Source organism: Suillus plorans (genome assembly GCF_016647745.1).
Source record: "Suillus plorans strain S12 chromosome Unknown HD556scaffold_15, whole genome shotgun sequence".
NCBI classification, from domain to species: Eukaryota; Fungi; Basidiomycota; class Agaricomycetes; order Boletales; family Suillaceae; genus Suillus; species Suillus plorans.
In genome coordinates this window covers 303,393-327,284 of record NW_024537399.1, presented here as the reverse complement: position 1 = coordinate 327,284, position 23,892 = coordinate 303,393, and the positions used below count along the sequence as shown (strand labels likewise).

Genomic DNA, 23,892 nt, shown 5'->3' with positions numbered 1-23,892 from the left:
CCTCGCCACTACCAGAACACCATGTGCATGATTTTCATTTAGATGTAATAAATCCTGTTCAAAGAGCCCCTGTTGGTTGAGTCGCGGTACCTACCAGTGGCGGAAACTACTGGATGATCAATGCTGCATGCATTCCAAATTAGACGCTCTAGATTCATTGAGGGGAAAACGGGTCCCTTGTTTCGCTATTTGATTCTAGGGAAGGTTACAAGGGGTATAAAAAGCGGCAATCTCCTAACCTGAGCGTCGAATTGGGCACAATTTCGTGCCGTGTGGAGAACAAGGGCCAGATGATTATCAAGTGTTTGATAACTCGAGGATCTAGAAACGAACATACAGTGTCTATCAGATTGCTCGACGATCCAAGTCGCAAACTAGATGCGAAATGCAACGCTGCTATTAGTATGAGGGCTTTCCAGATGGGTCGAAGGAAAGGGGGGGAAGGAGAACGCGAGGCTCATGTTAGAAACTGATGCGAGTACTAGCATGCTGTATGGTCTTCATTTCACGATGATGGGCATGTTGCTCTCCGCATGGCACGCCCTTCATATGTAGTACCAGCAGCGACGTTATTCGCTAGCAGGCTCCAGACCGTTCGAGGAATGAGGATGCCTGCTGTTCGGGATTTGATCATTCGAGGGGCGCCTAGGACTGCCTCGGACAGACAGATACTTCTGATGATGCGCACCTTCCAGGATATCCGACGAGTTTGGTATCTTCGGCCTCATTTCCGTGACCTCCATATATTCAGCTCTTCGCTTGATATTCCGGAAGGCTGGAACAATTTGGGGCGCAAACTTTCACCAGCCCAGGCCACTTGTACCTTGATTATAATTGTCCTCGGCCACTTGAGAGTCGAGGACGAAAGGAAAAGGCGCGATGTGCATCTGTTGAATATGCCGTGCTTTTCAGAGAAATAGCTGCCATGCTACCAAACTGAGGTGCATCGCGATTTGTAGGTGGGGTGGCAAACCATTATTGCAAGACTCGGTGAAGGCCCGAAATCAACTAGAAGCTACCAGGCATGAGTCTTGGAGAACGTGCCATCAGGTTCCACATCTTTGATAACAAATTCGTAATCGCATACAGTCCCACGAAGGCTTCAAGGTGAGTGCTAGTCCCCGTGGTCGCGGAGGGACGCGGTCACGGTAATGTCGTATTTTCATGATGATGTCTCCGACGCTCACGGAAGATGTCAGTTTCAGGTCGGATGCTGTGTCTACACGCGTATAACGCGTGCAGATAATAACCAGTATCAGCATCATCGATATCGCGAAGGCACGGCGATCGGGCATGGTCTGCATCATGGTGGATCAAAAGTCTGACGTGAGTCACGTGACATTCAACGAACAGGATTCTACATACATTTATGATTAATATATATACCGCAACAGTTACTTAGACAAAGGGATTTAAAACCTGCGATGTTATGTGTATTAGGTCTTCATTTGGGGTGATACCGGCATGCAATGATACTTACTACATTTATCTTCGGCTCTTCGAGTCACCAGGACGAGGAGCCTAGCGATTTATTTGAACCTTGATGTCGATTCTTGCGGCTTCCAAACGTGCAAGTTGTTCAAGAGTCGACCGAAATAAATCCACCCATTCAATGTGGGTGCTAATACTAATAAGATCAGATGCCAATAGAATTACTAAAAACAACACGGAGCGCATACTGCGGTCAAGAAAATGGTATACTTAGGCTCCTAGGGCCTTGCATTTACTGTAAGTGATAGAGCGCGACAGAAACACCGTTATGAAATGATACAAAAGATCCTGAATCTTGATCCCCTTCCTGACCAGGAGGATTTGTCGTCTATAATCTAAAGAGTCGTGATGGAAACCGTAAGGAAATCGTGTATCCGAAGTAAGATTTGTAATACAGGATGGGCGCGCAGTTAAGGCGACCAGTCCTTACTCATAAAGTGCCATGAAATTGGGATTTCACCGGTGTCGAGTGTGCTTAGTTCTTCAAACAGGCCAGGAGACATGTCTACGAAACGAATTTAACGGGTGCAGCACAAGTTAAACCCTGAAATAACAACATACCTAGGCTACCTGAGCCACAAGACTCGCATTCGTCACGCGTCTTCCCATACGCGCTCTGTCCGTTGTCGGTGTTGGTGATGTGAATCCACTACGAGCGATAAGCATCCAATGTCCGCATTGCGGGAATGGGAGATGGGCCTACCTGATTGCAGTTTCCTCCACTGTCATATATCTCGGCAGAAATAGCAACTATAGGATCACTATCTGTATCCGTATATCCGCAGGCTCCTGTGCCAACTTCAAACCAAGTACCCTTTGTTAAAGCAATTAGCAATCAGCCAACAACTATCTCTGATCAATTCACCTCGCCTGAGTGTGTGGTGCGCTTTTCAAGTGATCCTGTCGTAGCTCTATCGATCCGTAATGGCGCAGCCAGAACGGTGAGGAAAATCGTGCATAGCGTGATCAAGATAGTCGTTAGTCTATACATGTTGGCAGTTAGTGAGGGGCCAAGATATCGAATGCGTGAAAACGACGTTAGGGGGATGGAGCACTCTACTTGCACTTACTTCGATATACAATCCACAGGCCTTTATATACCTGGAGACAGGCTTTTACCTCACATCAGACATGCTCTTCGGGAAATTTTATTGCTGTGCCAGTTATAGATTGTCCCCGCACTGGAGTCGCGTTGTCTAGGAAAGAAAAAGAGGGTACGCGGATACGTACCTCATCAAAGAACGTACATCGGAAGTCCTGAGGACATATTATTGTCTCCGAGTCGAGGGCAAACCGAAAATTACGGCAAGTTTGAACACAGGTACACTTGCGAAATCACACACAACAGAAGTAATGCCGTCCGGCTAAGGTGTATACCCTTGGATAATGTTATGAGGGCTATTACTTACAATTTGAATATAGCTGATCTGGAACTCGTAACCCAAAATTTTAAGAAAGATTTGACTTGAATGTTGCTTCAAGTGAAGTAGTCATTTTGTATCCCACGCACCTAGTAATTTTTAGTTTCCACTCCGGCCGTCTTGTTTCCGCGCCAACTTCCCCGCACCTCGTGTTGTTTCTTGTCCACTTCGTTTCTCAGCACTAGCAATATGTCTGTCCGACTCTGTCGTTCTCTCGGCTTCCGACATACCGAACTCTCACCGCGGGGATTGCTTTCCAATAAGCGATGCGGGCACATGACAATTCCTCGGTGCCGTCGCCGTCCTTCGTACTACAAAAACTCTACGCCTCCAGGAGATTCCTGTCTCTGCGGGCTAGCAAATATTGATGCCTAATAGCTGGTTCAGGAATGAGTATCGGTAGAGTTTCATCTGGTACCGACATTTTCTCGCTTCTCGAAACCCTCTCTATCGACGCTCAGAAAATACGAGTCCACCCGGTTAGTGCTTGACGTGCTGCGCTCAGCCCGCCAGTCAATTGGGGTGTTGCCATTTACGCGTAACGGCTGAGCAATGCATGCGTGCCTCACGGACCGATGAAAACTGCCACAGTCAGCGGAATCATTAGCGAGCCTGACATATCCTTGGCACGTCAATTTCTGATGAGAAACTCGTGGCTCGGAATATTCTCCCGTAGTGGCATCGATGTAAAGGCGACGTTCCCTTACCAGCGTACTACATGCATATTTGGCGACTTGGAACACATAAGACATTGCGACCCTTCAAGCTTCGAGCTCAAATCTTGCATTCGTCGTTCTTTAATGATCGATAATCTCTATGTTTTTTGTCCTGTAATTATCATCTGACTTAATCACCGCCCCATATTTCACTTCTGCTCACTTGAAACTGATGACATGCATGAATCAGCAGGTAGGCAAGAGTCGCTTGTCTGCATCGTGTCTCGATTAAATGCAGTTCCCGACTTACGATAGCCGCCCTGTCCCTGTCATGACTTTATTAGAATATATTCGATGTGCGAGTTCAGTGCAACGGTGATGTTTTTCCAACACGCTGTGCTATAGCACTGCCCGTGATCCGAGTCATAGGCGTCTCGACCCTTACTACATATCCGGCAAGATGAGACTCGGCTGTCAGGTTCCGTTCCGCAATCGCTACTTTTGCTCTTCACCTGACCACTCAAGTACTCAGTACTCAAGCTCGAATTGCAAACTCAACAGACATACGTTTTGAAAGAAAATGCAGAAACAAACCAACAGCTATGGTCAACTATTGCCTGTAACCTACTGAATCCGCAGTCAATCATGGCATTCATCGCTGATGCTTATTTCACGATCAGGATCAGGTAAATCGTATCTCCAGTCTTTTTGATGCCCACCTTGGTCTATTAGCCGATGTGCGTCTTCGAAATTCGAAATTTAGGACAGCTGACCACTCACCTGCTTGACTCATACAGGCACGCGAACTGTACCGCGAGAGAGCAGCGTTAGAACGCGATTATGCAACAAAGTTGAAGCAGTTAGCGAAGAAAGCAAGCGAAAAGAAGAACAAGAATGAACTATTACTAGTCCTTGGAGACGACAAGCTTGCCTACACGGAAAGTGTGGTACAACAGAAGCATGTCATTTCTTCCCAGTTTTGGCCGGGCACTCATATTTTTGATGGTAGCACCCTGAATCATGCATATTCTGAGATCTTATCATCGATGTCAAGCTCTGCTCAGGACCATATCAACCTAGCGGAGGCATGGTCTCAAATTACGGAATCTCTGAAGGTTGTTGAGCGCCGCAATGATGATTACAAGAAAAAGGTTACATTATCGTGCAAAATCATGCCTATGCATACTGATGATATATGTAGCAAATGCAGTTCTTTTCCACGATTCTTGCTGGACGCGATAAGATCTATGCTGAACGCATCAAGGCAAGGTCTTGAGCTGGTCCCATATTGCACGTTTAACCATCATGATACAGAGCAAGCAAAAAGTGAGATCCTGGGCACTATAACGCAACTATTCTAACCACCATATTCATAAAGTATGACGCCGATTGCGCCGAAGTTGAAATTCATCGTCAAAAGCAGGTAAGGAAGCTCGTCAAGAATCTTCTCACGGTCATAAATTCTTGTGAAGTCTGGTCACGATCGACACGCGGAGCGCTCAGCGAGACAATATGATCTGCAGAGGCTCGACATGCTCAATAGCAAGAAGTACGTGCTAAAAAAAACATATAGAATGTTATCCAATTTCCAGCAGTGTTTATATTATTTCAACTGCAACCGCCAACAGTGTGAAGACGAAGTTTTATACCGAGGACTTGCCAAGTCTTGAAGATGTAAGTTAAGTCACATTATCCTATTTGGCACATACTGAACAACCTTACATCACGCCAAGTCTTTCCGTGAGCGGCTACCACTGTGCACATGATTCGGCTGACTGTCTGCAGAAGAATTACAGACTCGTCTAGTGATGGATTTCGTTGGTGTCATGAGAGAGGCCCAGAATATCCAATTATCACACCAAAATATCTTGAAGGACCGTCTTACAGCCGTTATCGCCGCTTTGATTGAAGTCCAACCCGATAAGGATCAGGCGCTTTTCGCAGAATACAACATATATCCGTTCAGCCTACCCAACGACTGGGTATTTGAACCATGTTCAAACCACTACGATACGGTAGGCCTGACTGACTTGAGTTACGTGCACTGTGTTAAGAAGTGTAAATTGCAGGGAGATATTTGTATTGATTCAGGTCCCAAGGTGCTCTTACAAAATAAGCTCGCGCGCTCGCGAGCTAAATTGAGAGAACTGAACCCTGTGCTTGGAAAAAAACGTGAGTGGAATCTCGCCCCGTGGACTGCTGGTTGCACTCACCATCTTGTGCACAGGGACTGACGCCGAGAAATATCATGTCATGCTTACAGCTTGCGCCACTGATAACACACCTGGAGACATGGATGACGCCATGAATGTGCGTAGTCATTATGGGTGGAGTATGGGTTCCTTACTAACTCCTATGCAGAGCTACCTTGACACTGCCCACGAGGTCACCGCCCTCTCGACCTCAGCATGTGTCCTCAACTCGGAAATCAACATGATCGCGGAAGTCTTGGGGGGTAAGTAACATGTTAGACGAACATGGAGCATATGTCAGTTAATATTGATGCGTAAGGCGACGAGGGAGGTTCGAGCCCACACGTTTTCAAGAGCTCGGCCTTTTCGATACCTACAACATGCGGATACTGTAAGGTATGATTAAGAAACTGGTGGATGCGTGCCTGTGCTATTTGACCAATAACTGCCTAGGTATCGATCTGGGGTCTAAGTAAGCAGGGGAAGACCTGTAAAAGTTGTGGCTTATCTGTGCACTCTAAATGCGAGTTAAATGTAATTTCATTCTCCCATCTAAACCATGTAGGGACGCCGCTTACGGACATCGTTAGGTACCTGCGGAGTGCAGTAATGTTCACGGCAATTACAAAGCCTCGGAAATTCTGCAGTCTCCCTCTTCTGCCGTGTCTATATCGGAGAGTAGATGTAGGTGATTGATAAGTTCTATAACAGGACTCACAAACTATCCGCAGCATCAGTATCCACCAGCTCCAGAAAAACTCCAATACCATCATCTTCTGTGCCACACAATACATTACTTCATGTGGAAGAAACGCATCGATTGGCTCGTGCTATCTTCGACTTCGCGGCGTCCTCATCCTTCGAATTGAATGTGACAGGTCTGTGTGGCGACATATCCCCATCTTGCACGTGCTGATATGGTTACAAGAGGGTACTGTGGTGCGTGTGGTGGAGGAAGACGATGGTTCCGGATGGGTAAAGGTGGCCGACTCCGATGGTGAGAAAGGGTTGGTCCCTGCGACCTATTTGGAAGATGCAGGCGGATGGCCATTGGAAAAATCTGAACCCTCTCAACGAGATTCTCAGCAAGCGTCAGGCATATACGGTACGAGTGCCGCCTATTTTCTCGTACGATCAGTTATTTCTCACTTTTACCCGATAAAAAGTACGGGCTCTCTACGACTATCGAGCTCAAGAACCAGGAGAGCTGACGATAAATGAGGGGGACCTTGTTGAGCTGTCCTCTGGAACAAACGGAGGTCAAAACTATGCAGACGGTTGGTGGGAAGGTATTCAGATGGTCTGACCTTCATTTCAATGCCGCCTGACTGATTATAATTTTAGGGTTTTCCAGAGACGGGAAGAAGGGGATATTTCCCAGTAATTATGTACGTGGGCCTGGTTGTCAACACAGAACATAAAGTTGCTGAACATGTGTCAGGTGAATTTAGCTTGATTATTTCGCAACGATTCTATCGCTGCCGTTAGTTGACGATAGATTAATCACGATTTCGAACACCCTGTACCGTAGTCGGAACCAAATTGGAAAATAATGGTACATACATACCATATGATGACCACCAATTTCTATCTCCGTATTTCAGAACCAACTACACCACCTCCTTCATTTAAGGTATTATTTTTCGTGGCGATATTGTATCTCTCCATTCTAATAAAGGGATCCTGCCTGATCGCGACCGCCCTCTCCGAGGCCATTCTTGTTCTTTAGTTTACCAGGAGGTGCCATTATTAGACCGATCGAGGAGTTTTGAGGTGTCCATTGCACATGGTGATTTCTGAAAGAGCAGCTATTCGTGATACAGATTTACATAGAACAGGCCTGGCAAGTCAGCATCTCGTAGGAAGAGTATGATCGGAATGGGTCGGCCGTAGCCGAGGTCTAGGTGTGCCGTCAATGGACCCTATCGTACGTCACAATGCACCAGCGAACATGAAGTTCATACAAATTTAGCTGTGGTCTACGGTCCTCATCACAATTTACAACGAATACAGCCAGTAAGCTGTGATCTCGGCTAGCCATCATAGGTAGACGGTGTTTTGACAAATTTGTCATTTGACAGTACGGTACAGGACTAGGCCTGCATGCTGGAAGTGCGCAATCAAAAAATTATTCTAGAACTTCTCAGGGGGACAACTCGAGCCCTCTTAAGCCTAGTGCGGAAGGATTATTTTTCTGTTAATAGACAAGCATTGGGACTAAAAAAGAATTGCCTGCGGCCGACCGTTCCCCATCAGAGGAATAAGCCTAAACAAACAATAGTTACCAAAGCCCTGGCATCAGGAGCAAGCTGTCGATTTCGATGACTTAACCGGACATTAACGCATCTGGACAGATGGGTCTGGTTGAAGATGTTGAAATCAGCAAGTACCCTGAAATACGCCACTTGCTCCTTTGAAAGCCCATCTTCCAAATGAGCTGTCAATTCTGCATCTTTGCCTTCCCTCAGCAGGATAAATTGGCTCAGAGACTGATGTTGGAGTCCGAATAAGCATCATCTCAACAGTGGTGATTGCGGAGAACTGTCTCTGCATGAATGCGTCAAAGGATGGAATTCCGGAGACGGAAGACGTACATTCCACACATAGAAAGGTCATGTGCTTCACAAAGAAAATTAGGGCACCAATAAGGAGTTTGGATGTTCCTAAGTCAGGATGCAATTTGACTCCGCGGTGAGATGGAGCATGTTCATGGGCACTGTACCTCGGTGGCGATTTGTGTTTCTCACATTTCAGATGAGTTCCATGACATTGCTTCCACCTGGAGCACATGGAAGCTGCAATGACTTATCTGATCGAGGTTCATAAAAAATTGGTGGATACACGGGAGACCTGTGCCGCTCAGATTTGTATAAGAACTCACCTGTTGTCGTTGACCATCTTCAACACTCCCAACCACTGCTTTTCTCTGCCACACACCTGAATTCCGAGACACTGTGAGCTCGGGGGTCGTTTCACTTATTCTTTCACCTGCATCGGCGTCGTAGCTCCACGCTACGAGTGCACTTGCTGACCCTCGTTTGATAATGACGAGGTTGGTTGTGTACTCTTGCGATGGATGACTGCGACGTCGATCCATGGGAAGGGGATTATTGTACAGCCCCTTCAGCGAACCCCACTCATCTCACCATGGACAAAGCACTGGCAGCATGACAATTGTGTCGCAATGCCGCTTATGCCGTCCAAAAGCTCTAGCGAGGTCAATGATACCACTCACAACTGGGAGACCGCTGCGCGGACAGTATAGGGCGTCAGAGACGCTGGAGTCTGTACCCTATCAGGTAACACTCGCTAACGCGTAGATACAATCCATGCTCGCCGGGTAGAACAGCGGGGACGCAGCAGATGACGCACTATACTTAGTAGTATCATCTATATCATTGACAAGCTTGCGAGTAGCTCTTACTGTAGACCCGATGATAATCGTAAGTTCGAGCGGATGAGTGAAGTACTCACCTGCCTGTCGATGTAAACCCGTTGGCATGCCGAATGAGTGACAATTTATCGAAAGATTTGAACAGGGAGAAACCAATGAAGTGAAATAATTACATAAAACAGTCCTACGAAAAAGGAGAAAACGAAATGCAGGCTATCTCCCCCCTACTCCAATTGCCGTTCGTATGAATGGGCCATTTGCTCCCATAGGCCCATATGGTGTGCCAGATGGTAGTGGCGCAGGCAGGGCACCGCCTAGTGCTGGAGTAGGTAAAGGCACGCCCATACCCATTATCACACCCTGGTTCTGGGGGGCGGACAAGGCAGGAGTCTGGTTTTGTGAATCCCTTGGTATTCCCCTGTCCTCTCGTTCGGCAATGGTAGCTCCACCTCGACCGGTATCAGTGATGCCGTTGGATACTGCGAAGGTCTGCCCTAGACCATACAGTTTACAGTTATATTCGGCGTCGTCTATTTGATCATTGAAGTAGAGTTCTCGCATTTTGAAGAAGGTGGATGCAGTAAGAAGGGAATCTGATCCGGCTTGATGTGATGTTCCTATGCGCATCACCTGTAGGGATCAGTAATTAACTGGTGATCAACTAACCACAGGAGAATCACGCACACCAAGATCATCCGCGACTTCCTGTAGTCCTCCTTTGAGGGACTTGGAGGCACGCATCATGAACTTGATGTCATAGCAATAAGGGAACCAAGTGCGCAGCCATTCAAAGAATTGTTCTTCTGAGGTCGGCAAGGACATCGCAGTCAAAAGCCTGACCAGGTAACCGAAGTCATAGCCGCTAGAATATGGAAGATATACGTAAGTGAGGTGAATGTAGAAAAGAGGCTTTCATAAACGGAACTGAACGATAGAGCTTCAAGAGTACTTGGCGCCCTTACTTGTCAGAGAACATTGTATGACTTACCTATGAAACGATATCCATTTGGCCTCGGGCGCAAGGACCAGACCCGATGTGATCAAGAGTTCAGCAAAGTCATACGGCAATATTCCCATCTCCTCGTGACGCTGGAAATCAAGCCCTGACTTCTGTAACAGGTCGATTGACTCTGGCGCATACATATCTTCACTATGATTTCATTCTTAACATGCGATACCCGACAATTTTGGCTTCTAAAACGCACCTTATGCTGAACTTGAAATTGAATTGCCAAGTTGTGACATCCTGGGGGAAGTTACCCTCTTCATCCGCGAGTGTGATACCGGCTTGTATTAGCTTGAGCAGGTCGACATTACATCGCATTGTTTGGTAGTGATAGTCTGAAGATGTTTTGAAAGTCCCTATTGGTCGTGCAACTACGCCCGGGAATTCTGTGTCCTACTTCATAGTGAGCATCCATCTGCAAGAAACATCAGACTACGCGCCGCACAATTGCAACGTAAGGGTATTCGTCGATCAGGTCTCGTATGTTCCGCATTTCTGCCTCAAGATTTGGCGCCCATACTTCCCGTATCCGGGACATATCTCAAGAGCCAAACTTGCTGGAATATCAACGTGGTGAACAGTTTCAGGAAGGGATCCAGCGAGAAGATCTAGCTATAGCACTGAGCAGCAGTACGTGGTCTGAAGGCAAGCAAGCCCAAATGCAATATTACATAAGCATGTGTTTGCGATTCCAATCGTGGGAGTTTGTGATGATTCATCTAAGTCGTGTACTTATTACTCGAATACAAACCATCAAAACCATGACATATATGTGTTGTTCTGGCTCTCGACGTTTGACGCCAGTGCACCAAAATCGAAGTTAAATGTGTGATTCCCTACCCTCTGGACTGTATGGCCTGCAGGGGGTGAGGGGTCTGCACTGTGTCTCAAAGTTGCAGCAACCAAATCCTCATTCAAACCCAAATCAAGTGAAAGCATGTCTGTAGACAGCTCTTCAGGTTGCCCTGCGTGATCCACCTGTGAGTTTGTGACTAGATTTTGGTGCCGAGGCGAGTAAGTAGGAAGCTCCTGAATGGTCGGTGGAGCAGTCGTCTCAATATCCTGCAGCGTTTTTTGTAGGAACGAGTGTGCAGCGTCAAAAGAATCTGGCCAATCCCCTGAAATGCTGCACGCAGCTGATCTGACTGGTGATTCTTGAGATGCAAGGTCGGTATCCATGGTCGAGCTATCTCTGGACGTTTTGAGCCACTGGGCGTACGTCCGACGTGACTTCTCTGCGATTTTAGTGAGTAGAGGCTATATTCCTGTTCAGTAATGATCTCCCAAAAGTCATCTTCAGCACTAACCAGCGCCTGAGCGACCTGTGAGCATTCCTCAGCCACGTTCGCGAAAATGCGGTAAATAGTGTCCAACTCCTTCAACGCAAATGGCGCTAGACTTAGGAAAGGCGTTCTGGAAACAATCAATGATAATGCAACCTGGATCAAAACACCCAGTCAAGATGTAACAAATCACTAGCTTCAGAAATCACTCACCGCGCCAGAGAATGCATTAAACCAGAAACACATGAACCGCTTACTCAGCTGTGGCTCACGACGCAGCATGGTTTCTAACGCGGCAACAAGGCGGGAGGCGCTAAGGAATGTTGCAAGAACTGACGGCGCGTATTTGTGTCGATACGTGAAAGCATCAAAGTCACTCAGTGCCTCAGTAAAAAAATTTCTATGAAGCTGCAGGAGGACTTTTGGGTGTCCAGCTTTAGCGCGCAGGCACACAACCTTTGCGATAAAAACTCACCTATTTCTCGCCCGCTAGCTACTAGTACTTGTTGCATAGTCAATTGTCGGATATCCGTGATGCCCTCTGAGTTGAATATGTTGAGTGTTGGAGGGATGTGGAAGTCCCGGATTTTCTTATCGACATCTAGAATGCTAGAATATGGTTGTGGTTGTGCAGATATCGTGGTTACTATGACTGGTGTGAGACATTGCAGGAAGAATCCGTGTTTCCACTCATGATCTGTGGAATAATCAGTTCTGGTATGAAGGTAAATGGATAAATTAGCCAACATGACTGAGCTTCCGACACGATGTACATCTCCTCTGAAGTATAGGATGGTCGGCGACAATCGACATGTTGTAAGCAAAGTGACGGTGGCCGACCAAGAGATAAAGACTGGGACTCGAGGTTCAGTACGCATGTCACATGTGCAATCAGTTGAAAATCAGAACTAACCAGGCGTGCATCTAAATTCAGAAGTTCCCAGAACAGCATTCGCCGCCGCTGAGCCTCTTCGGGAATTACCTTCCATCTATTGCCGTCGCGGTCTATGAAAATGAATGAAAATCCATGTTGAGGAAATCTCAGGGCGGTAATGGATGTCCGACGTACGGAGACCTAACTGGAACAATATATGTTTTAGGCGAGTGGAGAGTTACTATTTGGGCAAGACCCACGCTTTGAGCAAGCTTCACAGCAAGACCCATGATGCTCCATGCATACGATACAGCTTGACTCTTGTCTGAAAAAATCAGAAGGTACCAAATCATGTAAAACTACCTTCTCGTCAGCACAACCGCATGTCGGATAATGTGACCAACACACCAAAGTCTGTAGAAGATCTAAACTAGGTTCGTCCATCAGATTTGTCTCACATAAGGAGGCTCGTGCCAGGCGATGGAATACTTCAGCTCTCGGAGACTCATTTGGTTGATTAAGATCAACGAGTAGCCCAATAGCCATCATGATGAACAACAGAGAGAGGCGGCGGAAAGAAAGGCTTGACATTGGCGTGGTGTATACGTGATGAACTAGATTCGGAAGCCAAGTTTCGCTTGTATCGAGGTTATACCTTGCATGTACGCCATAAATACATCGGGATAGGACAGTAACGAGAAAACTCACTGCCATAGAGCGTTCAATCGAGCTTGCGTACAAAGGTAATCCGCCTCTTCCCGAGATGGCAACATCTCGTGGATCCGCTGCCTCATGGGATTATTGGGCAACCAAGGATAAGGAAATGTTTGGCTGAGTTTTTCGATTTCGGGAGACAATCCAGGAACATCTGAAGTAAAAGCTTCTGCCGGTGAATACCTCTCCTAGAAAGTCAATCAGCATCCACCCTGCAAACTGGGCGCCAAGCAGATTACCTCAGATCGGCTATCCTGAACCTTGTCTGCGTCTCGTGTTGAAGATGAGGCGACAGGGAGTTGGGAATTGCTTGAGTGATTTTCTTTGATTGTCCCATCCATCTGGGTATGTCGTCCACTGGTCGCGTGAGAGCTATAGAGCTCCAGCGAATTTTTAATACGTAGGGAATCTTGGTGCAAGAGGGGATGAGGGTCGGATGAACATTTTGCTTGCACGTTCTCCAAGGCGTCTTCAAGTTGTCGTATGCGATCGCTCATCTGAATGATTTTTGCATGAAGTTGCTCGGTGTTGGCAAGAATGAACCTTGATCGATCATTAGTGGAAGGATTCGCCAGAGACCCCGCTACTAACCTGCTGCCCTTTCCAGAGGTGAGAGCACCTGTATACAAGACACGGTCAGATTGAACGCTCAAAAGTATAGTGATGGTAAATACCGTCTGGACATATTTCAGCGCAGCCTCGTTTTGAGCATGATTGACATGGAAAGACACGATCGCACTAGCGCATTCAGCTTTAGAATGTGCAAAAGTGGGAGGGAAAAATGGTCACACTTTCAGCTTTAATCTTCAGGATGGGTTTATGGTCAAAGCTTTGAGGCCAGAGGGATTGAAACGCACCTTCGGCACTCTGCACAGGACAGAGGCTGCTTCTTGTTATGTGTTTTCCTGGGTGTTGGAGCAAATTCTTCAGGGGCACCAGACGCGGCCAAAGGGGAATCAAATGTGTTGCGAGCCCGCTTGGAGGCACGAGTGTCAGTGCTCACATCAGCGAGACCCCTTGTGGGTGTCTGTCTATGCTCACTACCGTCTGCGAGCATGTTATCAGTGTTGGATATCGACGTTTGTGTACGAGTTTGCGCGGCTTAAAAGAGACCCCGAGTTGAACGGACTCATTGTTTCAATGGATAGATATATGTAGCACCGTGACTGTAGGTTACGGCATCAATGAACCACGAGTCTCCTGACTTACTATCTTCATCTGAGTTCTCGCCGTTCAACTCCACTTCGAATCCCTTGGCTTCAGTAGTCGGATTCTCCGGCGGGTTTGAACAGACACAAAGGCTCCCATGATGCGATTTAGTTAGATATTCTAGATAGTCAGTAATCGTCTACGCCACAAACCGGATGTCACAACCAGTCTCAACATCGAGAATGATGCTTGAACTCATACGGACTGATGAAACTACGGAGGAACTGCCAGCAAATACAAGGCCGCCAAATTTCCAACGACCCGAAATGGTCAAAAAAACCACGTTGGTGATACCAATACAATTGGGGCATAATCCTGACGACTCGGAGTAAAGGTAGTCTTATCACGATTCTACTCGTCCGGTTTCCTGCTTATACTGCCTGATCAAAAAAGGACTCACGGTTACTTCGCAGTCCGTAAGTCCCGCATCAAAATTTAGCCAAACTGCCGCTGGTATTTACTCCGAAAGACAAGGAAGATGGAGTTGATACTCACAGGACGATGCTGAGTGAGTGGGATAGTGATGTAACGTGCACAAACCTTAGCTTGTACTACCAAGGTTCCACTCGTACAAAGTTTGAATCCAGAACATTAATATTGCAAATATTTGTGCCGCACCCATTCCTTTGTTCACAAACTGCCGAAACGGGCGAGATGATTTACGGTTCGAACAAAGCTGTTCGCGGAATCAGCCGGCCGCATGACTTCCAGGGTCTTTCTTAGGCGCTCGCGGTGCTTCAAAGGCCTCAGCGCTAGGCAAAATCCGTCGTCGCCTGGGAAAGTCACCAATTGTCCGTCGAGCCGCTACAGTCTAGACGAAAGGCGCTGGAGCGGTTTTTGCTTAGCTTCAATGCGGAGCCAGTCATCAGACTTGATGGGGCATGGGGCTCAACAGACTATTATTGCAGCGTATGTGATAGGCTGCCCGCGCCGACGGTGCCCACCCACGCCGTCGGTATTGCCAGTGCCGGACTTTCCGTAGCCAGGGTAGTGCGGCGGTACCCGTAGTACCCTTTCAACTTCACTGTCAACGCTGTGCCGCAGGAATCAAATCATAGGAAATAATATGATTAAAAGGAGCTCCTTCGTTCCGTAGAAATCGGGTTTCGGAGATCCCCTTGCGACCGCACGCAAGATTCTCCAATTGCAAGATGTGGAAATAAAAGGAAGGTATCCCATCTTCTTCTCACCCCCCGGACACACAAGCCTACTAACCTACGCAAGCGAAAGATCCATCCCTGATCATAAACTATCATAAACAAATTATGCCATTAAATAACACACATCCATTGTGCTAACAGTGACTTGATCACAACTTCCCCTTCTGCTCAGCGGCAGCAACTCTCTCCATCATGAACCTCGTCTCCGTTGCAGCCTCCGCGAGGTAGTGTTTCAGTTCGGCAGTATTTCGTAAAAGTGATGTGATGGTCCACCGGATGTAATGATCATCGATGGAATACGAAAGTCCATAACCGTCCGTGACAACTGCGTGTGATAATCATCAGCTTCGATTCGCAAAAACACTCTCAACGACAACATCTACCTTCTCCGTAGCCCCACCCATCTAGATACTTGGAAGAAAGTTGAGATGTTGACAATTCCCAATGATTCGTCTTGGAAAACGCTGGGTCCGAATAGATAGCTGGGACAGACTCGCCATCACGAACCATCTTCTTTAGGCCAAATAAATGTCGGTCCACCCCTTGCCCATCCGCGGCCCAAGCAGCATACTGCAGGTGGCGCGCGACGGCACGGCGGAAAAGCACGGCGCGGTGTTCATCCTAGATGCGAATTCCGCATGACATTTAGCCTCTAACTGCAATGGGAAAGTGTTACGCGATCTCCGCATGAGGACCTACAGATTCTTCTGAATTAAGCATGGCTTCGGCCCATTCCTTGCTTTCTAAGCTGGCACTACGAATGACCTCCGTGCGGCCTTGCTGGTATTTGCGCGTCTGACAGCTTTCATACGTCACACCAGGTCGATTAAACATTTTGTGGAAAGCAAGTTGTTTCACAAGCTGAACCCATGCATCAGGCGAAGCCTTGAACTTCTTCATAAGGTCTTTCCCATAGCCTTCATAGTGGAGCACCTAAGAACGGTGGCAATTTAATTATCTAGGGCCCTGATAGATTTCACTGGACCCTGCACTTACCTGCATGTCATGCTGATCCACGAGCTCGTCAAAATGTTGACATGCCTCATTAATGTATTTCCCGCATGTGGCGTCAAGCTCAAATTTTAGCTCTACGGGCTGCGGAAGATTGGCACCGGTAGAGTTAGACCTAGGCGCACCAAGATCAACCTTGTTGTGGGCAAGAGAAGCAAGAATGAATTCATTCAGGCGAAGCGTGGGCGTGCCATCCATGCACGAATGCTCCCCAAGGAAACCCGATCGCCCATTATCAAAGACGATTACTAACACAAGTCAAGTGCATTAGCACATCTGGAGAAAATTGTGAGAGTCAATAGCCACATACATTGGTGCTTGTCGTAGAAACGGTTCCGGCCGTCTCCGACCCAGCAAGACCAAGAAATATCTTCGCGCAAGACGGGCGTAGTGTCGTCAAGGCAGATGATGATCGCGGAAGACTCTATCCGCTCGAGAGATTGTTGGTTCAATGGCGAACTTGCTATTAGTGCAGAGCGTGCCTGGACGGATAAAGGTTTGAGGCCTTGGAAATAGCGGCTAAACGGAACTACCGGGTACTTACATCAGTCCAAATATCTCGGTTCTCCGCTGTCAGCGCGCCGACCGGAGCGCCTGTCTCCTTTCCTGCCATTCTAATGACTCGTTCCACTTGTCTATGTTCCAAAGATACTAAGTTCAATGAATTCAGAGCGATTAATGCGCAACACGCACACTTCTAGTTCAGCCTCGCTTAGTTCATGTCCTTCCGGGGTTGCGAGCAGAACTTCATAGAACTTGTTCTTCCTCACAAACACGACGTGATTGTGTGCCTTTGGATCAAACTTCTTGGCAGTGTCGGATGGCTTGGTAGGGTATCGGCATGCATGGAAGCTGCGAGGATTTAATTCGATACCATGGATTACGGAATGAGAGCTTACAGCCATTTGTACGAATCCATGCACAGTGGCATCCCACGAACCTTTTCAGGTTCTATTTGTTTCCTGCTCAGCCTTGGCATGAGTAATAAATCAAGGCCAAAGACGTGCGAGAACTGACGATTCTGTGATTTCTCTGAAAGGTAGCATAGCTTTGATCAGACTAGCAGCCCTCTTCGCCGGGTCACGTCTGCGTGGATCATCAAGATGCACGTAGAAGTAGCTGACATAAACCACGACAGGGTCGCGGTAGCCCATGTATGCTGCATCATTCCACCAGTCCGCTAGCCAATTCTTGATGGATGGATCTGCGGCACGGGCTTCTAGGCGTTTCTGAAGCTCAGCAGCCTGAGGTGATTTAAGAAAGTCTTGTGCAGTAGCCTGGGACTTGGTATACTCCGCATCCGTCAGTAGAGGCCGAATGGTCTCAAGGTACTTGTGCACGGTTGAGGACAGCGCCGGAACTGGAAGCCGAGGAAGTGACGCCTGGAACCGTAACATGTTCCCTGCAGTAGGATCAACAGCATATCCCTCTGGAATATCAGACTTCCTCGGGGCTGAGGACTTGAAATTGCGCTTGGTGGCCATTTGAGACACAAGCTGGAAAAGTAGTTAACGTCAGAGGCGTGACTAACCAGTGAATTACGTACCGGTGAACGCGACGAACGAGAGGCTAATCTGCTCGAGAACTTCAGCATGGACTCAAAATAACCGGAGATGTGTGAGCGACAATGGATGGAAGGATGCTTGTCCTTCAGGTATCCACTGTCAGTTCAGATGCTTAAGAAGTGGAGATAGAGAGGATAGATCGCCAGCGCCTATGCCAGAGTCCCGGACCAACGATTGATTGGATGGTATCACCCGAAACTGCGTCTAAGATCCAGCAGATGAAGAACAGAGGGAAATCGCAAGGCTCATCAGTGTTGTCGTAGGCGACGTTTTGTGTGACTTCCGTCGGCTTTCCGGTTATTCATGTGCTCGTGATATTGAAAGGTGCGCGCGAAATGCCGCCCGTTTTAGCGGGCACTTATTCTCCTTCGGAAATGTATGACCTCAAACACAAGTCCCTGCAGACTCTATATATGGATCCTGCAAGGCGCCTGTATGTATTCTTAGATGAGATATGTACATATGATACCAATACACTCAGTACAACAAGGAGAAAACACTCCACGATCAAGGACAAAGCTTCTCAGCAACCTCCTCAATTAGCTTGCGGGCCTCCTTCTTTACAACCCCCGTGTCCCCGCATCCGCCCCTCTCCAACTTATCCTTGAGTATTTTCCGAGCTTGCAGAACCTCTAACAAGGAAACAAACTGTTCAATGGACGGAGATAGTCGGATCAACAATGCCAATGACGCTGTCAAACGATGAACTGTTACAGACAATGCAATGATCAAGTGCTGCTACGAGACTGGATTGAATCGAGAGCGTACCAATTTCCTCGTTCGCCTTCTCCCGCTCTATAACTTCCAAAAGCGCGCTTGTCATTTCAACATCCCAGTCTTCATTCTCGCCCACATCGTCCCCTTCAACATTCCCCCGCACCTTCTCTACTCTCAGTCTCTGAAGGTGCACAGTCATATTGAATGCTAGGTTGGCTGCTGCCAACCGTACAGTTGCATCGTCGTGAAACAAGGCAGCCGCCATTAGCGCTGTAATGCTACTTCGAGATGAAAGAAGAAGTTCTCGGGCTACAATCTTGTTCGCAAACGCATTTGAAATCATCCTCAAGAGCGTGAGGGAATAATTCCTTGGCGCGTCTTCGGCCTTGGATAACAAGACGAGGATCGGGCTTTCAGGGCCGACTTTCGTTGCACTCCAGCTGCACACGGCTGGTTCGAGCAGTGCAACGCGCCACATATCTGCCACAGGGAATAATTCTCCTGCAGAAAGATTTGTCGCAAGGCTTATCGTTGCGTCTTTCCAAGGCTCGAAAGAAATGTTAGGGGGTGACGAAGACCCTCGTGCTTTGAGGTACGGAATGATATTCTTCGCGAGAATTTGCTTCGTGGCTTCTTTCGTAGCGGAGCCTGACCATGAAGGAGCGGTATCTATGAACCCCGTCACTTTTGCAAGCACGATATCGAGATTCGGAACTTGAGAAGACAGGATGGCATTAAGGGGCATGGCTTCAATCGCAGGAAGGGATAACGTAGTGTGTGGATGCGCTGATCGCCGTCACCGCATCAGTTCGTTGTCATAAGGAAAGGAAGACTATATGCTCACGAGGAAACGCCTGATAAAGGAGCAAGTCGACTTGAGTGCGTAATTCGGGTGCATTGATACCCTTCATTTCATGTGTCTACGGAAGTGTGTCAGTTACCGCGAGAACGTCATATGTGCCCCTCCTACTTTATTTCCGTCCAAGAATAGGATAAATGTCGGTGTCACTCTTACACCATACTCGCCGCCAACCGCATTGCTCATTCCGACACTCAAGTCTATCTTAACAAACGCGACATCATTGGCTCGGCTCTTGCTCTTTGCAAGGTCTTCGAACACAGGCTCGATCATCCTGCAAGGCCCACATGTTGCACTTGTGAAGAATGCAACCACAGCACGGTGTGTGTGAAGCACATTGCGGAAAGATGAGGGGTTTGTAGCAATGTGCACAGGTGTAGTAAGGCTGTTGCTCTGAACAGGTGTAGGAGGCGATGTTGGTGCAGGTGTCGGAAGGTAGTTCCTGGATGAGGACGGCATCCCAGAATTGTTGGAGGTTGCGCCAGCCGCTACAGCCTGCAGCAGAGACGAAGCCGATGCTGGATTGGGTGAATCAGCTGTGGCTGAGATATCTGGGGGAGGGGTTAGGACGCCGGTAGAAGCCCTGCCTCTAAACATGGCATCGATAGTTGGTCGCAAGGCAGCGCCAAATGGTGTCGATAGGAAGTCGGATGGTAGATCTGTAGGAGTGTTTTCAGAATTATATTCAACCGAAGGTGGCAATTAAGGGTCAATACCTTTGATATACGGTGGAAGCGAGCCTCCAGTCAAAAAGCCGAGGCAATCGTTAGTAAATGAGTTGCAGTTGAAGTCTTCTCAAAGGTTAATAAGTGATTCATGGTCCCGTCTTGCAGTCTCACCTAACAGATGGTACTAAGTTTGGTGAGTAAGACAAGTAACTCACGTCAGAGCAAACACTTACTTTGTCGGCAGTGTAATGCTCCTTTATCTGGCTAAGGTATTCCACGAACGTCTGCTCGTCCATATGTGTCTCACCCATATCAACGATTCTCAAAGGTGACCCGTGCTACAGCTCACTATGTTAAAGTGATAAAACCAACCCGCGACCCTAGCAGCTTACATGGGACCGACCCGGCTCAGTTTCACAAATGCCTGGTCCATAGAAGATTTCCTTCCCGAAGGCCACCACTGAGGTATGCCTATACATATAGTGGTCAGTGAGCACATGAATCTTGGTTTTCGATGTAAGAAGATACTAACCAGACGCCATCTATTTGCTTACCAGTGAGCTGCAAAGAGACCTGGCCGGCGAGACCCTTGCTGAGGTCATAAACATAGACCTTGACGGGAGAAGACATAGAAATGTCTCTACAGAGCGGGATGGTATTAGTAGTGACGGTTGACGTTGAGCGGTGAGCTACAAGCAACGGGACGCGTAAGACAGCGGCAGCTACACAGGATACTTAAAATACTCATATCCAGTGAAAAGGCGCTTGCTGTATTTGGCATATTGAGTTATCAAGGCAGATCTTTTGATCATCTTCTTTCGTTTTTCTAGAGCCTTCTTGCAACGTCAAACCGGGATTTGTCAAGTGCGTTCTTTTCTTCAAAATTAAGTAGCACAAGCTGATCGGTCATTGTGTAAAGAATGGACTGCTGCTCCGACGTTTTAACAAAAGACAACCCCTTCATCCCACCGAAGGGCACACGTTGTCCAGTGAATGACATCCCTCCGGAGCTCCTTTCTCTCATTTTTGAGGTTGGTGCCAAATCCATCAAGGATGGAGAGGACGAAGACGAAGAAGATGAGGAGGATGAAGCAATGGCAGTATATTGGAATCTGGAATCAGGCGCGAAAGATGGAGCAGACGAAGACGGCGAAACAACAAAACGGAGCAGAGTGACAAGGAACGATGGCATAGATGAGGATGGTTTATCCGAATCATCGATGGACAGCGACGCAACATTCGAACCCATGCCATCATTTGAGGTACTCATCTCGCATGTCTGTCACCATTGGCGTGTGGTGGCTCTTAACACGCCGTCGCTCTGGACAGAGATCGACGTATCACCTCTTGACTCACCCCCATTTGAACGAGTTCAGACTTTTCTTGAGCGCAGCAAGAGCCTCCCTATCGACATACGCATAGATTGCGAACCTCCAGATGACGATGAAGAAGAGGATTCCTCAGGCTCTGAAGACTCAGAGCTTGGTCAGTCCCCACATTCGATGACCTTTTCCGATCTCGATAATCTCATGTCCCTTCTTGTTCCCCATATCTCACGCTGGGGATCTGTCGAAGTGGCGGTCGCTTGTTACAAGCACATGTTTATTTTCCTCTCTGCAGTTTCAGATCCTTCCATAACGGGTGCTCCCCAGCTCGAGGCTCTCCAATTGTACCATCACGAAGATGCAGAAAGCCTCACAGCTTTCGCCCAACCTGACCTCGTGCAACATTTCAAGTTGTTCGGAGGCGTTGCTCCGCGTCTCAAGAGTGTAGCGTTGTGGGGTGTGCATGTCGACTGGTGCCAAGAATGGTTATCTTGCGGGTCCAATCTCTTGGACTTGGAGCTTGCTTATCATACAGATGATGTGCGACCGTCATGGACACAATTTGCTGCCATCCTTTGCGGCGCACCTAAGCTGGAAACACTCTCTTTATGCAGCTCTGGTCCCCTCGGTGCTCCCCATGACTGGTGTAATGAAGGGAGTTCAGGAAGTTATGGCAATGACTATACCGGAGTCATCGAGTTGCGCTCACTGACACAGCTTGTCCTGGCATTCCATTCACCAGTTTATGTTAGTGGGTTGCTTCGCCGTTTGGCATTTCCCGCACTCAAAAGCCTCACACTTGATTTGGACGATGGCGATTTTACGGATTTCGCATTCCAACTTGCTGGTCCTATGATGAGCGCAGTCCCGGTGACATCAAAGGATGGAGAAAAGAAACGCAGTTTACTTAGCAGACTTGACTCCATCAAGTTATCCGGCCTTTCCTGCTCAGACCGCAGCATAGAGCTCATGTACGCAGAGCTCGGCAACCTCAAGACGCTCAACCTCGTGATGAAGTACCTCCCTCTTACGTTCCTCCAGCTACTTTATCACCCTTGTTCTGTTCCTTGCCAGCGGGATGTTTGTCACGTCTGTCTCCCTTCGCTTACCACTTTGTCGACTGCCGACGTCCCTGGAGACCAAATACGCGAATTGGTGCAGAAGCGAAAGGAAGCAGGTGTCCCTTTAAAGGCTGTGTATATGGAGGAGAACGACGAAGTCACACCTCATGATCTACAATGGCTGAAAGACAATGTGGAGGAATTTGATTTCTTTGAGGCCAGTGACGATGAATTCGAGTCACTAGTAGATATTGAAGAGGAACACGAGGCCTCAGAATCGGAATGGGAGGAAGTGGATGATTGATTCCGGATATATGCCTGTAGGTGCTGTTCACGTATCATGCACTGCTCGATTCGACCAATCTCGATCTGACTTGGCTCTTTCTCAAGCATCTGTATGGCTTTCGCCTACCTCTAGCTATTTTGTACTTGGAGTGGTTGCTTGAGTTGCGCTTGCACGACGTGAAGCTCTCGGATATCAGATCGCGATGCGCCGATAGTCATCTCGCATGCCAGTTCATAGATGCGTTCAAGTATACTTTATTACTTATACGTGATCATTTCGCTAATACTCGAGCGTGATATTGGTGCACAAGCAATCCGTTCCCATGGTGTGTGTCTACATACTGTAAGCACGGAGTGTTTGATCCTGTGCGTCGACACTATGTACGCACTCCACTTGAGTCCGTTTGCCTACGGACATGGGGTGGTGTAAGTTAACAGATTGGAGTAGACTACGTTGGTGGTCTTCTTATTCTTTGTTTGAGAGGGAATGCTAACACTTGTGCACATGGTACTGCATTGACGGTCTGACTAAATGGTTGCTGTGGCATTCATTAGTATGTTTTCGACCGATGAGTGTATCGGAGCAGCGTGCTCGGTCATGTTCACAGTAACAACATGCATGCTGAATAGTACTGTTATGATATACGTGCTTTTACGCTTTATATGCTGGAGGTCCGCTCCTCACTATCAACCACACTAGGCTGCAACCATTATAGTGGTATGTAGTACTTTGTAGACTCGTAGAACGAAGGTACTCGTTGTTGAATCCTTCGCAAGGGAAGGACTACAATGGGTATATCTTAAGACATTGAGATTCTTAGTTCTACTCTATTCATTATCCGCTCCCAAGGATCAGGTCTACCGCTCAACGAAACAAGGAAGTGCCACCGTGCATAGCTTGTTGGAGACACCCTCTGTGCAGTGTGTCCAAGTCAAGGTACTCGATGAATGCATCATCCAATGAAATTTCGAATCGGCTGAGGCTTCCAGGCTGATACACG

The 23,892-nt window shown here is 47.7% G+C and overlaps 7 protein-coding genes across 7 annotated transcripts; 2 read left to right on the top strand and 5 right to left on the bottom strand.

The window, feature by feature from the left end:
* Nucleotides 1-1,901: 1,901 nt before the first annotated feature.
* HD556DRAFT_1440736 (RlpA-like double-psi beta-barrel-protein domain-containing protein-containing protein) lies at nucleotides 1,902-2,482 on the bottom strand (the record flags this gene model as incomplete). Its single annotated transcript, XM_041306159.1, has 4 exons — nucleotides 1,902-1,996; nucleotides 2,053-2,140; nucleotides 2,195-2,305; nucleotides 2,357-2,482. 4 exons carry the CDS (start codon nucleotides 2,480-2,482, stop codon nucleotides 1,902-1,904), a joined length of 420 nt encoding a protein of 139 aa, XP_041162727.1.
* A 1,766-nt stretch (nucleotides 2,483-4,248) lies between these two features.
* Nucleotides 4,249-7,181, top strand: HD556DRAFT_1233065 (uncharacterized protein; the record flags this gene model as incomplete). Its single annotated transcript, XM_041297560.1, has 18 exons — nucleotides 4,249-4,305; nucleotides 4,366-4,719; nucleotides 4,770-4,837; nucleotides 4,885-4,894; nucleotides 4,947-5,003; nucleotides 5,041-5,117; nucleotides 5,164-5,246; nucleotides 5,354-5,583; nucleotides 5,638-5,740; nucleotides 5,796-5,878; nucleotides 5,930-6,023; nucleotides 6,080-6,156; nucleotides 6,214-6,294; nucleotides 6,351-6,444; nucleotides 6,492-6,638; nucleotides 6,689-6,865; nucleotides 6,927-7,049; nucleotides 7,105-7,181. Coding segments are annotated over 18 exons (1,992 nt in total), but the record flags the coding sequence as incomplete, so codon positions are not given.
* A 2,186-nt stretch (nucleotides 7,182-9,367) lies between these two features.
* On the bottom strand, nucleotides 9,368-10,698 carry HD556DRAFT_1233248 (ribonuclease H-like domain-containing protein; the record flags this gene model as incomplete). The annotated part of the gene is made up of 5 exons (XM_041297579.1): nucleotides 9,368-9,784; nucleotides 9,839-10,016; nucleotides 10,143-10,304; nucleotides 10,360-10,553; nucleotides 10,594-10,698. 5 exons carry the CDS (start codon nucleotides 10,696-10,698, stop codon nucleotides 9,368-9,370), a joined length of 1,056 nt encoding a protein of 351 aa, XP_041162725.1.
* Nucleotides 10,699-10,826: 128 nt separating this feature from the next.
* On the bottom strand, nucleotides 10,827-14,181 carry HD556DRAFT_1355214 (uncharacterized protein). The gene is made up of 13 exons (XM_041302453.1): nucleotides 13,885-14,181; nucleotides 13,706-13,769; nucleotides 13,623-13,650; nucleotides 13,271-13,574; nucleotides 13,026-13,219; nucleotides 12,726-12,972; nucleotides 12,574-12,676; nucleotides 12,357-12,448; nucleotides 12,191-12,296; nucleotides 11,919-12,140; nucleotides 11,657-11,862; nucleotides 11,468-11,599; nucleotides 10,827-11,417 (listed from the first exon to the last, which is right to left on the bottom strand). Exons 1-13 carry the CDS (start codon nucleotides 14,086-14,088, stop codon nucleotides 10,914-10,916), a joined length of 2,406 nt encoding a protein of 801 aa, XP_041162724.1. The 5' UTR covers nucleotides 14,089-14,181; the 3' UTR covers nucleotides 10,827-10,913.
* Nucleotides 14,182-15,549: 1,368 nt separating this feature from the next.
* Nucleotides 15,550-17,895, bottom strand: HD556DRAFT_1233074 (acyltransferase ChoActase/COT/CPT; the record flags this gene model as incomplete). Its single annotated transcript, XM_041297562.1, has 9 exons — nucleotides 15,550-15,725; nucleotides 15,784-16,021; nucleotides 16,100-16,333; nucleotides 16,397-16,659; nucleotides 16,722-16,893; nucleotides 16,956-17,046; nucleotides 17,105-17,263; nucleotides 17,311-17,373; nucleotides 17,429-17,895. The coding sequence occupies 9 exons, from the start codon at nucleotides 17,893-17,895 to the stop codon at nucleotides 15,550-15,552; spliced, it is 1,863 nt and encodes a 620-aa protein (XP_041162723.1).
* Nucleotides 17,896-18,353: 458 nt separating this feature from the next.
* Nucleotides 18,354-21,029, bottom strand: HD556DRAFT_1355200 (PPPDE putative peptidase domain-containing protein). Its single transcript, XM_041302452.1, has 9 exons — nucleotides 20,753-21,029; nucleotides 20,613-20,691; nucleotides 20,454-20,558; nucleotides 20,392-20,404; nucleotides 20,269-20,343; nucleotides 19,664-20,211; nucleotides 19,538-19,613; nucleotides 18,745-19,479; nucleotides 18,354-18,683 (listed from the first exon to the last, which is right to left on the bottom strand). The coding sequence occupies exons 1-9, from the start codon at nucleotides 20,848-20,850 to the stop codon at nucleotides 18,484-18,486; spliced, it is 1,929 nt and encodes a 642-aa protein (XP_041162722.1). The 5' UTR covers nucleotides 20,851-21,029; the 3' UTR covers nucleotides 18,354-18,483.
* Nucleotides 20,958-23,239, top strand: HD556DRAFT_241395 (uncharacterized protein). Its single transcript, XM_041309992.1, has 3 exons — nucleotides 20,958-21,084; nucleotides 21,140-22,926; nucleotides 22,997-23,239. The coding sequence occupies exon 2, from the start codon at nucleotides 21,141-21,143 to the stop codon at nucleotides 22,908-22,910; it is 1,770 nt and encodes a 589-aa protein (XP_041162721.1). The 5' UTR covers nucleotides 20,958-21,084; nucleotide 21,140; the 3' UTR covers nucleotides 22,911-22,926; nucleotides 22,997-23,239.
* Nucleotides 23,240-23,892: the final 653 nt, after the last annotated feature.

Coding starts and splice junctions, on each gene's coding strand:
- HD556DRAFT_1355214 (XM_041302453.1), bottom strand. CDS start 14,088: ATGCTCGCAGACGGTAGTGAGCATAGACAGACACCCACAAGGGGTCTC. Junction 12,449..12,573: donor GAAGCTTGCTCAAAGCGTGG/GTCTTGCCCAAA, acceptor TCATTTTCATAG/ACCGCGACGGCAATAGATGG. Junction 11,600..11,656: donor TTAATGCATTCTCTGGCGCG/GTGAGTGATTTC, acceptor GTTTTGATCCAG/GTTGCATTATCATTGATTGT.
- HD556DRAFT_1355200 (XM_041302452.1), bottom strand. CDS start 20,850: ATGTCTTCTCCCGTCAAGGTCTATGTTTATGACCTCAGCAAGGGTCTC. Junction 20,692..20,752: donor AAGCAAATAGATGGCGTCTG/GTTAGTATCTTC, acceptor CTATATGTATAG/GCATACCTCAGTGGTGGCCT. Junction 19,614..19,663: donor TATTCTTGGACGGAAATAAA/GTAGGAGGGGCA, acceptor ACACTTCCGTAG/ACACATGAAATGAAGGGTAT.
- HD556DRAFT_241395 (XM_041309992.1), top strand. CDS start 21,141: ATGGACTGCTGCTCCGACGTTTTAACAAAAGACAACCCCTTCATCCCA.